General features: G+C 46.9%; 2 protein-coding genes across 3 annotated transcripts; both read left to right on the top strand.

The window, feature by feature from the left end:
• The first annotated feature begins 5,126 nt into the window (after positions 1-5,126).
• Positions 5,127-6,971, top strand: LOC130374669 (E3 ubiquitin-protein ligase TRIM39-like). Its single transcript, XM_056581599.1, has 2 exons — positions 5,127-5,206; positions 5,315-6,971. Exon 2 carries the CDS (start codon positions 5,316-5,318, stop codon positions 6,942-6,944), a length of 1,629 nt encoding a protein of 542 aa, XP_056437574.1. The 5' UTR covers positions 5,127-5,206; position 5,315; the 3' UTR covers positions 6,945-6,971.
• Positions 5,157-14,765, top strand: LOC130374670 (E3 ubiquitin-protein ligase TRIM39-like). Of its 2 annotated transcripts, none has more exons than XM_056581601.1 (2): positions 5,157-5,206; positions 12,216-14,765. In XM_056581601.1, the coding sequence occupies exon 2, from the start codon at positions 12,218-12,220 to the stop codon at positions 13,841-13,843; it is 1,626 nt and encodes a 541-aa protein (XP_056437576.1). In that variant the 5' UTR covers positions 5,157-5,206; positions 12,216-12,217; the 3' UTR covers positions 13,844-14,765. The 2 variants fall into 2 exon arrangements, with proteins under 2 accessions (XP_056437576.1, XP_056437575.1); XM_056581600.1 differs by lacking the exon at positions 5,157-5,206 and adding an exon at positions 11,970-12,107.
• Positions 14,766-18,389: the final 3,624 nt, after the last annotated feature.

The raw sequence follows: 18,389 nt of genomic DNA, 5'->3' as shown, positions 1-18,389 counted from the left end.
TACATTCTCAGTACAATATATATATTCAGTGCAGGAATAGGTACATTCTCAGGACAATAAGTATTCAGTGGAATAGGTACAAACTCAGTATAATATGTATTCAGTGGAGTATAGGTACATTCTCAGTATGTATTCAGTGGAATAGGTACATTTTCAGTAGAATGGGTACATCCTTGGTACAATATGTATTCAGTGGAATAGGTACATTCTCAGTACAATATGTATTCAGTGGAATAGGTACATTCTCAGAGGAATAGGTACAATCTCAGTAAAATGTGTATTCAATAGAATAGGTACTTTATCATTGGGATAAAACAAAAACAACTACGTTGCCTAAAAACCCTTTTACACATCATGGGATTCAAGGAAAGTCCCATAATAACTGCACACGTTTGTAGCTGATGAGCCAGTAAATGACTTTTAATGTCCACCTTACATAACCCAACAAGTGTAACACACCGATACAAAGCTCACAGTGACTATACGTAAAGATTCCCCCAATGTGTGTGAGTACCGTGACTTTGTCTTGTTGGCTCTCCTCTCCATCCTCTCCTCTTAGTCTCTCCTCTCTCCTTCCTCTCTCTTCTCTTCCTCCTCTCTCCTATCTCTGCTCTCCTTTCTAGCTCATCCAGGATTGTGTTTATCATTGTTGCGCATTAAAATGATGTGTGTTCAAACTGCAACGGTAAGCATATGTTGATTTGTATGGTCAAATATTGTTCAGTACATCAGCGTGGGAGAGTGTGTGTGGAGGACGGCCGGTTGAAGCAGCCTCACCTGCTGAGTCTGATTGGACTCGGGGGCTCGGTGAGGGACACACCTGTTGCTCATTGAGTAATCAGTGCTCACAGGTTAAACCAGCCGTTTAGGGCGTGGTCACACCACAATGAGGTGCTTTCAGTGTCAAAGATTTGGGCACATCGCTAAAATCTGTAAGGAAAAGAGGAGGTGTGCGAAATGCTCAGGGGGTCATGAGTATGGGAAGAGTGAGGGGGCCAAGTTAAAGTGTTGTAGTTGTGGGGGTGAACATGTCGTCACTTTGGAGGCTGTGAAATAATGAAAGAGGAAGTTGCAGTTCAGAAGGTGAAAGTGTTGGACAAAGGGACCTATGCAGGAGCAGTGAAGGTGGTAAAACAGAGGCAAGGTGCTAAGAGTCAGGGAATGGTAGCAGCCTGGGGGGCGGAAGGGAAGTGACAAGGGAGTCGGTGGGAGAGCAGCACGATGGAACAAAGTGTGGGGAGATGAGAAGCAGGTGGGGATGTTTGTGGCAGCAGTGATGAACTCCACTAGAGACTCCACATCAAAGACAACGAGCATACAGACGATAGCTAAGGCAGCCAAAGGTTATTTGGGGATGGAAGGGTTAAAATGGGAGGCTTTGGTAGCCGAGATAAATACACAGAGTAGTCAGGAGCCGGTGAGAAGACATCATAACCATGGTGAGAACCCTACAGTGGAATGCTAGGAGCTGGGTGGCAAATGGCCGGGAGGTTAAATATTTTTTAAGAGAAATGAAAGGAAAACCACAAGTAATAGGCATTCAAGAAACGTTTTTGAAACCAGTGTTAGATTGAGTTATTTATGGATATGTAGGAATAAGAAGAGACAGGAGTGAAGGTGAAGGGGCTGGTGGAGGGTGGGTAACATTTATTAAGCGAGGTATATCATACAGGGTATTAGAAATAGGAACGGAACAAGAGTGCAGAGTGGTGGAGGTATGGGAGGGGAGAGGAGTTTGTTGGTGTTAATTACTATAATCCATGTCAAAGGTTAGAGAATGATGAACTAGTTAGGATTAAAGGTATAGAAAGACACAGGATAATATGGTGTGCAGACTTCAATGCTCATAACACAATGTGGGGAGGGAATCACACAGACACGAATGGGAAAGTGATTGAAGAGTTAATGGAGGACAATAATCTGGTTTGTTTGAATGATGGGAGGGGAGATGGCGAAGAAGGCATTGGAGAAGGAAAAAGTAGAAATGAATATCAGTTTAAGTAAGGCAGAAGTTAAAAGCCTGATATGGGAAAAAGTTAACAAAATGTGGCAAGACAAATGGGACAGTGAGGAGAAAGGGAGATATTTATATAATATTCAAAAAAGTGGTGATGTTAAAATAAGGTATAGTGGTCAGAGGAAGGATGAACACATTTTGATAAGGTTAAGGTTGGGGCACAGTGCACTAAATAAAACAATGAATTTGATAGGAAAACACCCCACTGGATTATGTGAGGGGTGCCAGGTAGAGGAGACAGTGGAACATGTTTTAATGAACTGTAGTGGTTATGGGATGGAGAGGGAAAGTATGAAAAATCAATTGAGAGAATTGGGTATGCAGGAGTATAATTTGGAAAATATTTTAAGATTAGTGAAGAGGAATTGTATAAAAGTATTGTTTGGCTTTTTGAGAGAGACAGGGTTATATGATAGGATATAGAGTAGAAAGAAGGTGTGAATGAGTGAGCGTTTGGATATTTTTGTTTTGATTGATTAACTGGATCAGAAGAGGGCGGTAATGCACCAAGTTGTGGATGCCAACGCCGTAAAACCCCAAGAAGAAGAAACTGAATCTGGGGTTTAAACCTCGTCAACTGTTAGAATGTTACTTTGGACGAGACAATTAGTTATTCATTAACTGCCTCTTTCATGTGATTGTGGGCGTGCACATCGGGGAGAGTTCCTTCAGCAGCGTAGCGCCAATAAACAGCTTTTTGCTCTCCGTCTGTGTTTGTTGATAATCGGATCAGGGTTGAAAGTATTTGGGGAAACAGCGGGTCGATCAATACCGGGTCCATCCCAGTTCCAGTCGCAAGTCACAACTAAATCACCATAATGTCTCTTGTTGTTGTTATGGGGACAGGTCGAGAGGACCCAAACGCTTGACACAGGGAGGCAGAGACGGGGTGGACAAGCGGTGGTCAGGCACTCAGGCAGGCGAGGATTCGGCAACGGGTAAACAGGGTGACGGACGGAGAACTACAGAAGAGGGAAAAGGGTTACTGGAGGACAGGGAAAAAACGGACTGGATTTAACGCTGGTAGGACCGATACTGACTGAGGGGATAGTAAAAGAAGAACTGGCGTCGGCTGAAGTAGGGAACGGCGATTGAAGAATGCAGACAGGTGTGTTGAGAGAGTGAGGACCAGTGGCGCCAAGCGGCCGCTAGATGGGGGTGTTGGACCGTGTAGCAGGACGTTGGCTTGTTTGCACCGGCTCTCTTTTAACTCCAGAAAGAAGAGAACACACATCAACGCATTTGAAGAGGCCAACACAGGTAGTCATTTAGTAAGTTAGGTTCTTCATTGTCCCCAAGGGGATAATTGTTCTCACACAGTCAAGTCAAGTTGGTTTCAGGGCAGCATACATTTGAAGAGACAGAACACAGTGTAGCAACACTGTGGCACACAGATATCAAATAAATGATTTCCCCACATAAACAACAGATAAACCCTCTTCCCACAAATTCCACAGAAAAACATGCAGACAGATTTAACATGACATGAACCATATACAGTGATGAAAAATCTACATATTTTTGTTCACTGCTATGATAGCTGAGGGGACTAAACTTTTTTTTTTGGGCTTTTCTCCAGTTCATTACCCTATATCTGCGGACAGATAATTAATTTGAAGAATTGGCTAAGGGAATGGTCAGGGACGCTGACTATTGCACGTGCCAGGGGTGCTACAGCGAGCTCATTTGCCTCTGACAGGCTGGGGGTGGGGAGGGTGATTATCTTGGATGCTATGTGTGGGGTTTTGAGGAGTCTGTTTTTGCTGGTGACAGTGAGCAGGGTGAAGCAGCAGGGGGAACAGTACACTAGGATGGGTTGGATGATGCTTTTGTAGAGGAGTAAGAGGGGTAGGGGGGCCACAGACAGTGATCTCAGTTTGCGTATGACATAAAGCCGTGGATAGGGTTAATGACATGTTGGTTGGAGTTGAGTTTGTTATCTATGGTGAGCCCTAGGTATTTGAAACTGTTGACTAGTTCAACTGGTTGTCCTCTGATGAATGTGCGATTGAATGTAGGAGGTGTCTTGGCTGTGTGTATGACCTTTTCCTTTGTTTTGTCATTGTTTAACTGGAGATACTTGTCTGTGCACCACTGTGTAAACTGTGTGGTTGACTGTTGGTATTCTGTGGTGGAATTGTTGTCCCTGAGTAGACCTACTATGGCCGTGTCGTCTGCATCTTTATAGTAGGTGGTGATGGGGGCTGGGCTGCTGCAGTCATTTGTGTGGAGGGTACACAGAAAAGGACTGAGGACGCAGCCCTGAGGTGCTCCGGTGTTGGTGATGAGGGTTGATGATGTTGCTGTACCTACTCTCACTGCATGCGGTCTGTTGCTGAGGGAATTGTATATCCAGTGAAGGTGGAGGGGAATAATGTCCAGATGTTTGAGCGTCTCGATGACCTGGTGCCGCTGGAATGTGTTGAATGCAGAGGTGGTGTCGACGCACAGGACTGATGCTGAGTGGTTTGGTGTCTGGAGATGGTGGAGGAGGGAGCGGAGGAGGCATGCCACTGCGTCCTCCGTCCCACGTTTCGGCCTGTGTGCAAACTGGTGAGGGTCCAGCTGTGGTCCGACGGTTGACAGGATGGGGTGAAGCATTATCTTGTCCATGCACTTCGTTATGATGGGCGTGAGTGCAACCGGACGGAAGTGGTTGGGCTCTGACTGGCGGGGTTTTGGGGGTATTGGTGCAATGGTTGAGGTCTTCCATAGGTCGGGAACTTTAGCTGTTCTGTATGAATCCAACAAGACGGAGTGGAAGACTGGGCAGAGCTCTGTGGCACAGAGCTTTAGCACCCTTGCCGGGATGCCATCCGGCCCCGGGGCCTTGCCAATTTTGCACCTGGCTAGCTGTGGCTGTACACCCTCCTGAGTGAAGGGTGGGTGCTGGGGTTCTACCAGTGCCTCCACAGGAGGCGGTGTAGTCCTGGGTGTCAAACCGGTTGAAGAACCTATTCAGGGAGTTAGCAAAGTGCATGAATACATTGCAGCCAAGTGTCTTGGGGGCGGAGCCAGGGGTTAGGGGAGGACCCAGGGGTTAGAGGCGGAGGGGAGAGGACGTCATGTTGACGAAACGAAACTGAAGGTTCAGATCAAACGAAGCAACCGACCTGGAAGTTTTATGCTCGTTCAGGAGAAAAATAAAACGCATTTTGAAACACGCTGACGGACAGAAACAGCATCAAGGTCAGTAAAGAAGATCAACTTTGAGGGAAGTTAAAACCTCTCCTCCCGTAATGGAATGACAAGAATAATGGTATTGCTCAATACATAAACCTTGTCGTCTGTGTCTAGGATGGCCTCTGCTAACACCTCCTGGTCTGAAGAGAACTTTTCATGTTCCATCTGTCTGGATGTGTTCAGCAGCCCAGTTTCCACACCATGTGGACACAACTTCTGCAGAACCTGTATTACTAAGTTCTGGGATGAACAAGTCAAGTACAAATGTCCCGTTTGCAACGAGCTTTTCAACACAAGGCCTGATTTACGGGTCAATATCCTCTTTTCAGAGATGGTTGATCGGATTGGAACGTCCCTACGAGTAAAAGAGCAGCCTTGTGTTGAACGTGCAGAAGTTCCCTGTGACGTCTGTACTGGGACCCAGCTGAAGGCCGTGAAGTCCTGCCTAATGTGTCTTACCTCTTTCTGCCAAACACACCTGGAGCCACACCATAGAGTCGCAGGCCTGAAGAAACATCGGCTGGTCGAGCCTATGGACCGTCTGGACGACAGGATGTGTAAGAAACACGACCGACTTCTGGAGCTCTTCTGCAAGACTGAACAGGTGTGTGTGTGTCAGTTCTGCACAGAGACGGACCACAAGTCCCATCCTGTTGTACCTCTAAAGGAGGAATATGAAGTGAAGACGGCCCAGCTGGGGAAGATAGAGGCTGAAGTTAAGCAGTTGATCCAGGAGAGACAAAAAAATATTCAGGATATTAAGGACACAGTTAAACGCAGCAAAGCAGACGCAGACAGAGAGATAGCTGATGGTGTGCAGGTCCTCACTGCTCTGATGCGCCGCATTGAAAAGTGCCAGGATGATCTCAACCAAATGGTTAAAGAGAAACTGAAATCCACAGAGAAACAAGCTGAATACCTCATCAAAGAGCTGGAGCAGGAAATAGAAGATCTGACCAATAGAAGCTCAGAGGTGAAGCAGCTCTCCGAGACTAAAGACCACCTCCACTTCCTCCAGACCTTCAGATCCCTGAAGGATCCTCCACCCACCAGGGACTGGACCACGGTGGAGGTCCGTCCTCCGTCATACGTAGGGACCTTGAGGAGATCCCTGGATCAGCTGGAGGAGACACTGAACATGGAGATGAAGAAGCTGCGTGAAGCTGCTGAACTGAAGAGGGTCCAGCAGTATGAAGTAGATGTGACTCTGGATCCTGATACAGCTCATCCCAAGCTCACCCTGTCTGAGGATGGGAAACAGGTACATGATGGAGGTGTAGAGAAGACACTCCCAGACAACCCTAAGAGAATTACACGGTGGGGAGGTGTTCTCATGAGGCAGAGCTTCTCCTCAGGGAGATTTTACTTTGAGGTCCAGGTTAAAGACAAGACTTATTGGTGGTTAGGAGTGGTCAGAGAGTCCATTGACAGAAAAGGTGGGTCCAGGGGGACCCCTGAGACGGGTTACTGGACTCTCCTCTACACCAAGGATAAGTTGGTATTTAGAGATAACCCTGGTGTCCGTGTCCCTCTGAGAGCTGGGCTCCAGAAGGTGGGGGTGTTTGTTGATTATGATGAGGGTCTGGTCTCCTTCTATGATGTGGAAGCCAGGGTTCATCTCTACTCTGCTACTGGCTGCACCTTCAGTGAGCCTCTCTATTCATTCCTCTGTCCAGGTCCCCCTGTTTATGAAGGTAACAACTCTGCCCCCCTCATCATCTCACCTGTCAATCAAACAGACTAGGACCTTTGTTTGGTAAAAAAATAATCAAACAACCAAAACAACTAATGTTGTTTCCTGAATTAGAATCTCTGCTATGGGAGGTCTGAGAGAACTTTATTCATATCTTACTTTCATTTTTCACACGTCATTTAACGGAGGAATAATTCATTAAGCCATTAACACTGTGTACTGTAAAAAATTGAACCATTATAACCTATAAGACTACACTATAATGTTCAATGTCGTTTATCTGAATGTTTTTTTATATTTTTAATTAATGAAAAAATTGTAATTCGATAATGTGAAATGTTGATTTTGATAACATTATCATAAGTTTTTTTAACCAAATAGTAATATTCCTTTATTATTTTTGAATCATGTTTGTCAACACAAAACAATGTTTGTAAACTTTTGAGATTTGAATAAAAATGAACTAAAAGTAGAATGACGACATCTTCTGTGGAATCGTTACATTCTCAGTACAATATGTATTCAGTGGAACAGGTACATTCTCAGAACAATATGTATTCAGTAGAATAGGTACATTGTCGGTACAATGTGTACTCAGTGGAATAGGTACATTCTCAGTATAATATTGTGGGAGTGTGTTCTGCTGGTGGCTGGTCTCAGCAGCCTCACCTGGCCCGAGTCAGACTGAGTGGACTCTGGCGATGGGGGGGGCTGCACACCTGTTGGGCATTGAGGGATCAATGGAATCGTGTGTGTGCGTGTGCGTGTGTGTGTGTCCCACTTTAACCGCCAGGGGGTACTCTAGTTCTTCAAACGATGCAAACTTTACAAAAGAAAATCCCTGAAAAAGCCGGAGGCGTACTCCCACTCCGTCGACTGGTTTATTAGTCTTATATCGAGATATATAACTACATTTTTCTACATATGTGTTTTGAATTGTCGTACATCTATACACCCACACATATATATATGACTTCCAGTTTAAGGGCAGATTGAAACGGCCTTCTGAACCTCCTGTTAGGTAGAGTAGGTCTCTCTGTCTCTCTCTGTCTCTCTCTGTCTCTCTCTGTCTCTCTCTGTCTCTCTCTCTCTCTCTCTGTCTCTCTCTCTCTCTCTCTCTCTCTCTCTCTCTCTCTCTCTCTCTCTCTCTCTCTCTCTCTCTCTCTCTCTCTCTCTCTCTCTCTCTCTCTCTCTCTCTCTCTCTCTCTCTCTCTCTCTCTCTCTCTCTCTCTCTCTCTCTCTCTCTCTCTCTCTCTCTCTCTCTCTCTCTCTCTCTCTCTCTCCCCAAAGGGGCTTTGGAATGGAAAACATTACATTGCCATGGCAAGCCCAAAATATAGGATTAAAGATATGCATATGTGCATGCAGAGCTGTGATTATTAAGTATTTAGCGAAAACGTAAAGGGATTACTTATTGGACGACTTGTGACGGTTGGCTCATTTCAATAAATGGCAGAAATTGTTAATCTTACAGAATACTATACTTTATCTTTTATTGAGGTGTTCTAAAATCGAAGAATTCCAAGTAATGCCTAGAAAGTGTTACTGTAGAGATAAATATTGTTTATTATGGACAGAAACATGAGAGAGTGTACATGACAGTCTCTCCATACACGATCATTCAGTGATTAGAATCCTCCGGAAGCAGCAGATAAATAAACACATGGTATAAATGTGAGTTATATTAAAATATACTCTAGCTGGCCGTCCCCAACGAGAAGGCATTACAGTCAAGGCACGTGTAGTTCAGAATAACCAGTGCTTTGAGTCCTCTAAAACCATGCAAATGAGTCGATATCTTCGCCTGCTAAATAAAATAACATCGATAAAAATCATCATTCAACAATAATATCCATAAAATAACCTGGTTTTTATTCCTCTAAATGCGGTTGGCTCTAAGCCCCGCCCACTAGCCCGAGGGGTCCGGCGGACATCTTGTCGTCCGCGTGACCAGACGCCGTCGCCACGGAGACGCTCAGCTCTTCCCGCCCGACGAGGAGGCGGGGCCACACCCGGCCGACCTCCTCAGCTCGATCTTCATCAGCTGACCCTCGGAGCGCGACTCCATCCTGGTTACCGTGGCGACGGCCGCGCCCGCCTTGGCGGAGGTCTTCAGGCCCCTGGACATCGGGATCCGGGACGCGGCGCCGGGCTGGGGATCGAACACACGACACCGGCCGACGGTCAGGAGGGTGACGGGCGGTGTGGTCAGGGGGAGGGCCTGGGGGCGGGGCCTGTTCACCGCTCAGGACCGCGTTCAGACAACCACTGACCGATGTGAGGACCGCAGAGTCCCTCACCGGCTGAACAAGACCCGAGACTCACCTGGTCAGAGGTCACCTGGACTCTGCAGGTGAACTCCTAGACTCCGCCCAGCAGGGCTGGCTGTGCAGAGAGGTCTCAAGCCCCTCCCCTCCGACTGGTTGTATGTTGTACATCCTGGCTCTTAATGTACGCACTTATTGTGTGTTGCATTGAGCTATAGTACTTAGTTATGTAGCAGCTTATCCTAGCTATCTCTGTTGAGTACGGGGAACGGGTTAACCCAGTGATTGTTGGTGATTGGCACATGGTTTTATGAACATCCTTATCGTACCGACAGAGATTTATTGTTTTACTTTCTTATGACGAAAACACTTATTGTAAGTCGCTCCGGATAAAAGCGTCTGCTAAAGGTCCTAAATGTAAATGACGTAACGGTGTGCCCAGTGAAGCTCTGTCAGGGGAGCGAGCGGCAGTCACTCATTCATCTGATCTACAGCGAGGACTCAACGGCCGTTCAATACGGTTCATAAACACACGGCCTGTTCAGCTCTCTGAGGCTGTACCTGGGATTGAGGGGGATACAAATAAAATGAAATAGAATTGAACGTCATGCATGAACACATGTCAACATGAGTAGTGGGAAGAGGTCAGCTGCTCTATAGGGAACACACGCCCCTTCATACCATCAGAAACCCTTCAGACCCATCTGCCAGTAAACAGTTCAGATGAATGTGCTCTAAGAAACAAAAACGGTACCCAGTCGCGCTTGAGCCTCTCTACCAACCGGGAGAGGAACCGTCCAATCAGAGACCAGAGGGAACCAAGCGGGGGTCACATGTCACCCAGCGGGGGTCACAGGTCACCCAGCGGGGGTCACAGGTCACCCAGCGGGGGTCACAGGTCACCCAGCGGGGGTCACAGGTCACCCAGCGGGGGTCACAGGTCGCCCAGCGGGGGTCACAGGTCGCCCAGCGGGGGTCACCCAGCGGGGGTCACAGGTCACCCAGCGGGGGTCACAGGTCACGGGGGGTACTCACCGGCGGCTGCGTGGGCCGGCAGGTTGCCGAGGTGATGGGCGTGATGGTGATGCTGCTCGTCATCTTCCCCGTCGCCGTGGCGCCGGCCTGGCGAGGGGACCGGAGGACCGTCCCCGTGGAGGTCTCCCTCCCCTCGGCCACGCCCAGCGTCCGGACGCTCAGCCCCGCCCCCCCGGGCCCCTCCCCCGGGCGGGGCCCCGCGGGGCCCAGGTGGATGTGGATCCGGTTTTCCTCGGTGGTGGTGATGTTGGACTTCCTGCTGACGGAGAGGACGGAGACCGGGGAGCGGGCGCCGGGGCTCCGGTCCGGGGACGAGGCCCTGGAGACGGTCGTTATGGTGACCGGGGACTTGCAGCTCAGGTCCCCGGCGGCCCTGGGCCCCGGGGGGCCGGAGGGGGGCCGCGGCACGATGGTGATGCGGGGTCTCTGCAGGCCCGGCGTGGGGATGACGGTGGTGGTGGAGTAGAAGTCCTCGGCCCGCGGGCCGCTGATCTCCAGGGTGGCCGTGCTGTTCCGGGGGTCCGGCGTCACGCGGATGTGCAGCGGCTGGCCCGCCTTCTGGGACATGGTGAGCTCCGCCCCGTGGAACAGGGGCCCCCCGTTGACCCGGGGCGGGGCCTTGTCCGGCGGCCTGCCCGCCTCCTTCTTCTTCATCCAGGGGATCCAGGACCTCCTGGCGGCCCCCGGCTCGGCAGCGCTCCGGCACGGCGGGCTGCTTCAGCCCCTGCTGGCGGAGGTTGCTCATGAGGTGGTTCTCCTCCAGCACCGAGTTCCTGATGAAGCCGGCGGGCATCTCCTCCTCCTCCCCCTCGTCCTCCTCCCTCTCCTCCTCTTCCTCTTCCTCCTCCTCCTCCTCCTCCTCGTAGCGCGCCACGGCGTCCGTCTGCATCTCCGTCTCAGGCCTTCAGTCTGTCATGTGCTGGGCTTTCATCTCCTCACATCCCATAATAATAAGCGCTGCTCCCCTCCCAGGACCCGGTCCCGGTCCCGGTCTGGACCCCGACTCCTCCTCAGCTTTCACTGGTTACCTTTCAAGACGTATTCGGTCCAGCAGAAGAAGATTCAGAACATGGATAGGTATGCCTTCTCTGTTCTAACCCCATATTCAGGTTACAGACTACTGACACACAACATGATACAAAGATAATCATGCCCCATAATGTGATACATATCATGAAGTAGCCTGCATTTATGACTTTTTATACTGCATTGTTATTTTATTCGATGGCGGCACCATTGCTACGTTTTGTTATTGTTTCTGTGTCCGGGGGAGGGAGTCTGATTGGCTGAGCTGGTGTCCTCGTGGTCATGTGAGTGACAAGGTGATTGACAGCTGACTGATGAGTGACGCGACACCTGATCAATCATTAGCGGGAAGGAAGAAACTGAATCCGGGGTTTAAACCTCGTCAACTAGAATGTTACTTTGGACGAGACAATTAGTTATTCATTAACTCCTTCTTCTTCTATCATGTGATTGTGCGCGTGCACATCGGGGAGAGTTCCTACAGCAGCGTAGCGCCAATCAACAGCTTTTTGCTCTCTGTCTGTGTTTGTTGAAAATTGTATCGGGGTTGGATATAATGTATTCCGGGAAGCCCCGGAAATCCGGGTCACTTAACTCCAGATAGAAGAGAAAGAAGAGAACACACATCAACGCATTTGAATCGGCCAACGCAGCGCATGAATGCATTGCAGCCAAGTGTCTTGAGTGCGGAGCCAGGGGTTAGGGGAGGAGCCAGGGGTTAGGGGAGGAGCCAGGGGTTAGGGGAGGAGGGGAGGGGACTTCATGTTGACGAAACGAAACTGAAGGTCCAGATCAACCGAAGCAACCGACCTGGAAGCAGTGCACTCGTTCAGGAGAAACATAAAACGCATTTTGAAACACGCTGACGGACAGAAACAGCATCAAGGTCAGTACAGAAGAACAACTTTGAGGGAAGTTTAAACCTCTCTTCCCGCAATGGAATGACAAGAATAATGGGATTGCTCAATACATGAACCTTGTCGTCTGTGTCTAGGAATGGCCTCTGCTAACACCTCCTGGCCTGAAGAGAACTTTTCATGTTCCATCTGTCTGGATGTGTTCAGCAGCCCAGTTTCCACACCATGTGGACACAACTTCTGCAGAGCCTGTATTACTAAGTTCTGGGATGAACAAGTCAAGTACAAATGTCCTGTTTGCAACGAGCTTTTCAAGACAAGACCTGATTTACGGGTCAATATCCTAATTTCAGAGATGGTTGATCGGTTTGGAACGTCCCTACGAGTAAAAGAGCAGCCTTGTGTTGAACCAGCAGAAGTTCCCTGTGACGTCTGTACTGGGACCCAGCTGAAGGCCGTGAAGTCTTGCCTAATGTGTCTTACCTCTTACTGCCAAACCCACCTGGAGCCACACCATAGAGCCGCAGGCCTGAAGAAACATCGGCTGGTCGAGCCTATGGACCGTCTGGACGACAGGATGTGTAAGAAACACGACCGACTTCTGGAGCTCTTCTGCCAGACTGAACAGGTGTGTGTGTGTCTGTTGTGCACAGTGACGGACCACAAGTCACATCCTGTTATACCTCTGAAGGAGGAATATGAAGTGAAGACGGCCCAGCTGGGGAAGATAGAGGCTGAAGTTAAGCAGTTGATCCAGGAGAGACAAAAGAATATTCAGGAGATTAAAGACACAGTTAAACGCAGCAAAGCAGACGCAGACAGAGAGATAGCTGATGGTGTGCAGGTCCTCACTGCTCTGATGCGCCACATTGAAAAGTGCCAGGATGATCTCAACCAAATGGTTAAAGAGAAACTGAAATCCACAGAGAAACAAGCTGAAGACCTCATCAAAGAGCTGGAACAGGAAATAGAAGATCTGACCAATAGAAGCTCAGAGGTGAAGCAGCTCTCACACACTGAAGACCACCTCCACTTCCTCCAGGCCTTCAGATCCCTGAAGGATCCTCCACCCACCAGGGACTGGACCACGGTGGAGGTCCGTCCTCCGTCATACGTAGGGACCTTGAGGAGATCCCTGGATCAGCTGCAGGAGACACTGAACATGGAGATGAAGAAGCTGCGTGATGCTGAACTGAAGAGGGTCCAGCAGTATGAAGTAGATGTGACTCTGGATCCTGATACAGCTCATCCCCGTCTCATCCTGTCTGAGGATGGGAAACAAGTACATGATGGAGGTGTGAGGAAGAGACTCCCAGACAACCCTAAGAGATTTACACTGTTGGGAGGTGTTCTCACGAGGCAGAGCTTCTCCTCAGGGAGATTTTACTTTGAGGTCCAGGTTAAAGACAATAATGATTGGTTGTTAGGAGTGGTCAGAGAGTCCATCGTCAGAAAAGGTCTGATCAGGTGGACCCCTGAGAACGGTTGCTGGACTCTTCTCTACTACCAGGATGGGTTGGTATTTAGAGATGACCCTGCTGTCCGTCTCCCTCTGAGAGCTGGGCTCCAGAAGGTGGGGGTGTTTGTTGATTATGATGAGGGTGTGGTCTCCTTCTATGATGTGGAAGCCAGGGTTCATCTCTACTCTTCTACTGGCTGCACCTTCAGTGAGCCTCTCCATGCACTCCTCACCCCATGTTCCCATGTTTTTCAAGGTAACAACTCCGCCCCCCTCATCATCTCACCTGTCAATCAAACAGACTAGGACCTTTGTATGGTGATAAAATAATCAAAGCAATTACTATATAACTAATAATAACTATAACTATAATAACTGATTCATTAAGCCATTAACACTGTTCTATAAAAAAATATAACCCATTATAACCTTTAAGTCTACTTTATAATCAATAACTTTTATCTGAATGTTTAATATTTTCAATTAATGAAAAAGGAAATGTATTAGATAAGGTGAAACATTGATTTTGATCAATGTATTAGTTGATTTAAGCAAATAGTAATATTACTTTAATCTTTGAATCATGTTTGACAACACAGTACAATGTTTGTAAACTTTTGAGATTTGAATAAAAATGTACTAAAAGTAGAATGGGGACATCTTCTGTGGAATAGTTTCATTCTCAGTGCAATATATATTCAGTGGAATAGGTACATTCTCAGGACAATATGCATTCAGTGGAATAGGTACATTCTCAGTACAATATGTATTCAGTGGAATAGGTATATTCTCAGTACAATATGTATTCAGTGGAATAGGTACATTCTCAGTACAATATGTATTCAGTAGAAAAGGTACATTCTCAGTATGTATTCAGTGGAATAGGTACATTCTCAGTACAATATGTATTCAGTAGAAAAGGTATATTCTCAGTATGTATTCAGTGGAATAGGTACATTCTCAGTACAATATATATTCAGCGGAATAGGTACATTATCAGTACAAAATGTATTCAGTAGAATAGATACATTATCAGAACAATATGTGTTCAGTGGAATAGGTACATTCTCAGTACAATATGTATTGGAATAGGTACATTCTCAGTACAATATGTATTCAGTGGAGTAGGTACATTCTCAGTATGTACTCAGTGGAATAGGTACATTTTCAGTACAAAATGTATTCAGTGGAATAGGTACATTCTCAGTACAATATGTATTCAGTGGAATAGGTGCATTCTCAGTACAATATGTATTCAGTGGAATAGGTACATTCTCAGAGGAATAGGTACAATCTCAGTACAATGTATATTCAATAGATTAGGTACTTTATCATTGGGATAAAACAAAAACAACTATGTTGCATAAAAACCCTTTTACACATGATGGGATTCAAGGAAAGATTAAAATCCCATAATAACTGCACTCATTTGTAGCTGATGAGCCAGTAAATGACTTTTAATGTCCACCTTACAACAACCCAACAAGTGCAACACACCGATACAAAGCTCACAGTGACTATACGTAAAGATTCCCCCAATGTGTGTGAGTACCGTGACTTTGTCTTGTCGGCTCTCCTCTCCATCCTCTCCTCTTCGTCTCTCCTCTCTCCTTCCTCTCTCTTCTCTTCCTCCTCTCTCCTATCTCTCCTCTCCTTTCCAGCTCATCCAGGATTGTGTTTATCATTGTTATGCATCAAAATGATGTGTGTTCAAACTGCAACGGTAAACATATGTTGATTTGTTTGGTCAAATATTGTTCAGTCCATGTCAGCGTGGGAGTGTGTGTGGAGGACGGCTGGTTGAAGCAGCCTCACCTGCTGAGTCTGATTGGACTCTGGGGCTTGGTGAGGGACACACCTGTTGCTCATTGAGTAATCAGTGCGCACAGGTTAAACCAGCCGTTTAGGGCGTGGTCACGACACAATGAGGTGCTTTCAGTGTCAAAGATTTGGGCACATCGCTAAAATCTGTGAGGAAAAGAGGAGGTGTGTGAAATGCTCAGGGGATCAAGAGTATGGGAAGTGTGAGGGGGCCAAGTTAAAGTGTTGTAGTTGTGGGGGTGAACATGTCGTCACTTTTGGAGGCTGTGAAAAAATGAAAGAGGAAGTTGCAGTTCAGAAGGTTAAAGTGTTGGACAAAGGGACCTATGCAGGAGCAGTGAAGGTGGTAAAACAGAGGCAAGGTGCTAAGAGTCAGGGAATGGTAGCAGCCTGGGGGGCGGAAGGGAAGTGACAAGGGAGTCGGTGGGAGAGCAGCACGATGGAACAAAGTGTGGGGAGATGAGAAGCAGGTGGGGATGTTTGTGGCAGCAGTGATGAACTCTACTAGAGACTCCACATCAAAGACAACGAGCATACAGACGATAGCTAAGGCAGCCAAGGATTATTTGGGGATGGAAGGGTTAAAATGGGAGGCTTTGGTAGCTGAGATAAATACACAGAGTAGTCAGGAGCCGGTGAGAAGACATCATAACCATGGTGAGAACCCTACAGTGGAATGCAAGGAGCTGGGTGGCTAATGGCCGGGAGGTTAAATATGTTTAAAGAGAAATGAAAGGAAAACCACAAGTAATACGCAACGCATTCAAGAAACGTTTTTGAAACCAGTGTTAGATTTAGTTATTTATGGATATGTAGGTATAAGGAGAGACAGGAGTGAAGGTGAAGGGGCTGGTGGAGGGTGTGTAACATTTATTAAGCGAGGTATATCATACAGGGTATTAGAAATAGGAACGGAACAAGAGTGCAGAGTGGTGGAGGTATGGGAGGGGGAGAGGAGTTTGTTGTTGTTAATTACTATAATCCATGTCAAAGGTTAGAGAATGATAAGATAGTTAGGATTAAAGGGATAGAAAGACACAAGATAATCTGGTGTGCAGACTTCAATGCTCATAACACAATGTGGGGAGGGAATCATAAAGACAGGAATGGAAAAGTGATTGAAGAGTTAATGGAGGACAAGAATCTTGTTTGTTTGAATGTTGGGAGGGGAGATGGCGAAGAAGGCATTGGAGAAGGAAAAAGTAGAAATGAATATCAGTTTAAGTGAGGCAGAAGTTAAAAGCCTGATATGGGAAAAAGTTAACAAAATGTGGCAAGACAAATGGGACAGTGAGGAGAAAGGGAGATATTTATATAATATTCAAAAAAGTGTTAATGTTAAAATAAGGTATAGTGGTCAGAGGAAGGATGAACACATTTTGATAAGGTTAAGGTTGGGGCACAGTGCACTAAATAAAACAATGAATTTGATAGGAAAACACCCCACTGGATTATGTGAGGGGTGCCAGGTAGACGAGACAGTGGAACATGTTTTAATGAACTGTAGTGGTTATGGGATGGAGAGGGAAAGTATGAAAAATCAATTGAGAGAATTGGGTATGCAGGAATATACTTTGGAAAATATTTTAAGATTAGTGAAGAGGAATTGTACAAAAGTATTGTTAGGCTTTTTGAGAGAAACAGGGTTATATGATAGGATATAGAGTAGAAAGAAGGTGTGAATGAGTGTTTGGATATTTTGGTTTTGATTCATTAACTGGATCAGAAGAGGGCGGTAATGCACCAAGTTGTGGATGCCAACCGCCGTAAAACCCCAAGAAGAAGAAGAACTCACATCAACGCATTTGAAGAGGCCAACACAGGTAGTCATTTAGTAGGACCGGTTCTTTATTGTCCCCAAGGGGATAATTGTTCTCACACAGTCAAGTCAAGTTGGTTTCATGGCAGCATACATTTGAAGAGACAGAACACAGTGTAGCAACACTAGCACACATATCAAATAAATTATTTCCCCACATATACAACAGATAAACCCTCTTCCCACAAATTCCACAGAAAAACATGTAGACAGGAATAAACATGACATGAACCATATACAGTGACGAAAAATTTACATATTTTTGTTCACTGCTATGATAGCTGAGGGGACTAAAAGTTTTTTTTATTGGGCTTTTCTCCGGTTCATTCCCCTATATCTGCGGCCAGATGGGAGTAATTGGAAGAATTGGCTAAGGGAATGGTCAGGGACGCTGACTATTACACGTGCCAGGGGTGCTACAGCGAGCTCATTTGCCTCTGACAGGCTGGGGGTGGGGAGGGTGATTATCTTGGATGCTATGTGTGGGGTTTTGAGGAGTCTGTTTTTGCTGGTGACAGTGAGCAGGGTGAAGCAGCAGGGGGAACAGTACACTAGGATGGGTTGGATGATGCTTTTGTAGAGGAGTAGGAGGTGTAGGGGGGCCACAGACAGTGATCTCAGTTTGCGTATGACATAAAGCCGTGGATAGGGTTAATGACATGTTGGTTGGAGTTGAGTTTGTTATCTATGGTGAGCCCTAGGTATTTGAAACTGTTGACTAGTTCAACTGGTTGTCCTCTGATGAATGTGCGATTGAATGTAGGAGGTGTGTTGGCTGTGTGTATGACCTTTTCCTTTGTTTTGTCATTGTTTAACTGGAGATAGTTGTCTGTGCACCTCTGTGTAAACTGTGTGGTTGACTGTTGGTATGCTGTGGTGGAATTGTTGTCACTGAGTAGACCTATCATGGCCGTGTCGTCTGCATCTTTATAGTAGGTGGTGATGGGGGCTGGGCTGCTGCAGTCATTTGTGTGGAGGGTACACAGAAAAGGACTGAGGACGCAGCCCTGAGGTGCTCCGGTGTTGGTGATGAGGGTTGATGATGTTGCTGTACCTACTCTCACTGCATGCGGTCTGTTGCTGAGGGAATTGTATATCCAGTGAAGGTGGAGGGGAATAATGTCCAGATGTTTGAGCGTCTCGATGACCTGGTGCCGCTGGATAGTGTTGAATGCAGAGGTGGTGTCGACACACAGGACTGATGCTAAGTGG

The sequence above is a fragment of the Gadus chalcogrammus genome, chromosome 21, assembly GCF_026213295.1.
Source record: "Gadus chalcogrammus isolate NIFS_2021 chromosome 21, NIFS_Gcha_1.0, whole genome shotgun sequence".
In the NCBI taxonomy this organism is placed as follows: Eukaryota; Metazoa; Chordata; class Actinopteri; order Gadiformes; family Gadidae; genus Gadus; species Gadus chalcogrammus.
The sequence above is the reverse complement of the archived record's forward strand: the minus strand, read 5'-3'. Positions and strand labels throughout refer to the sequence as shown.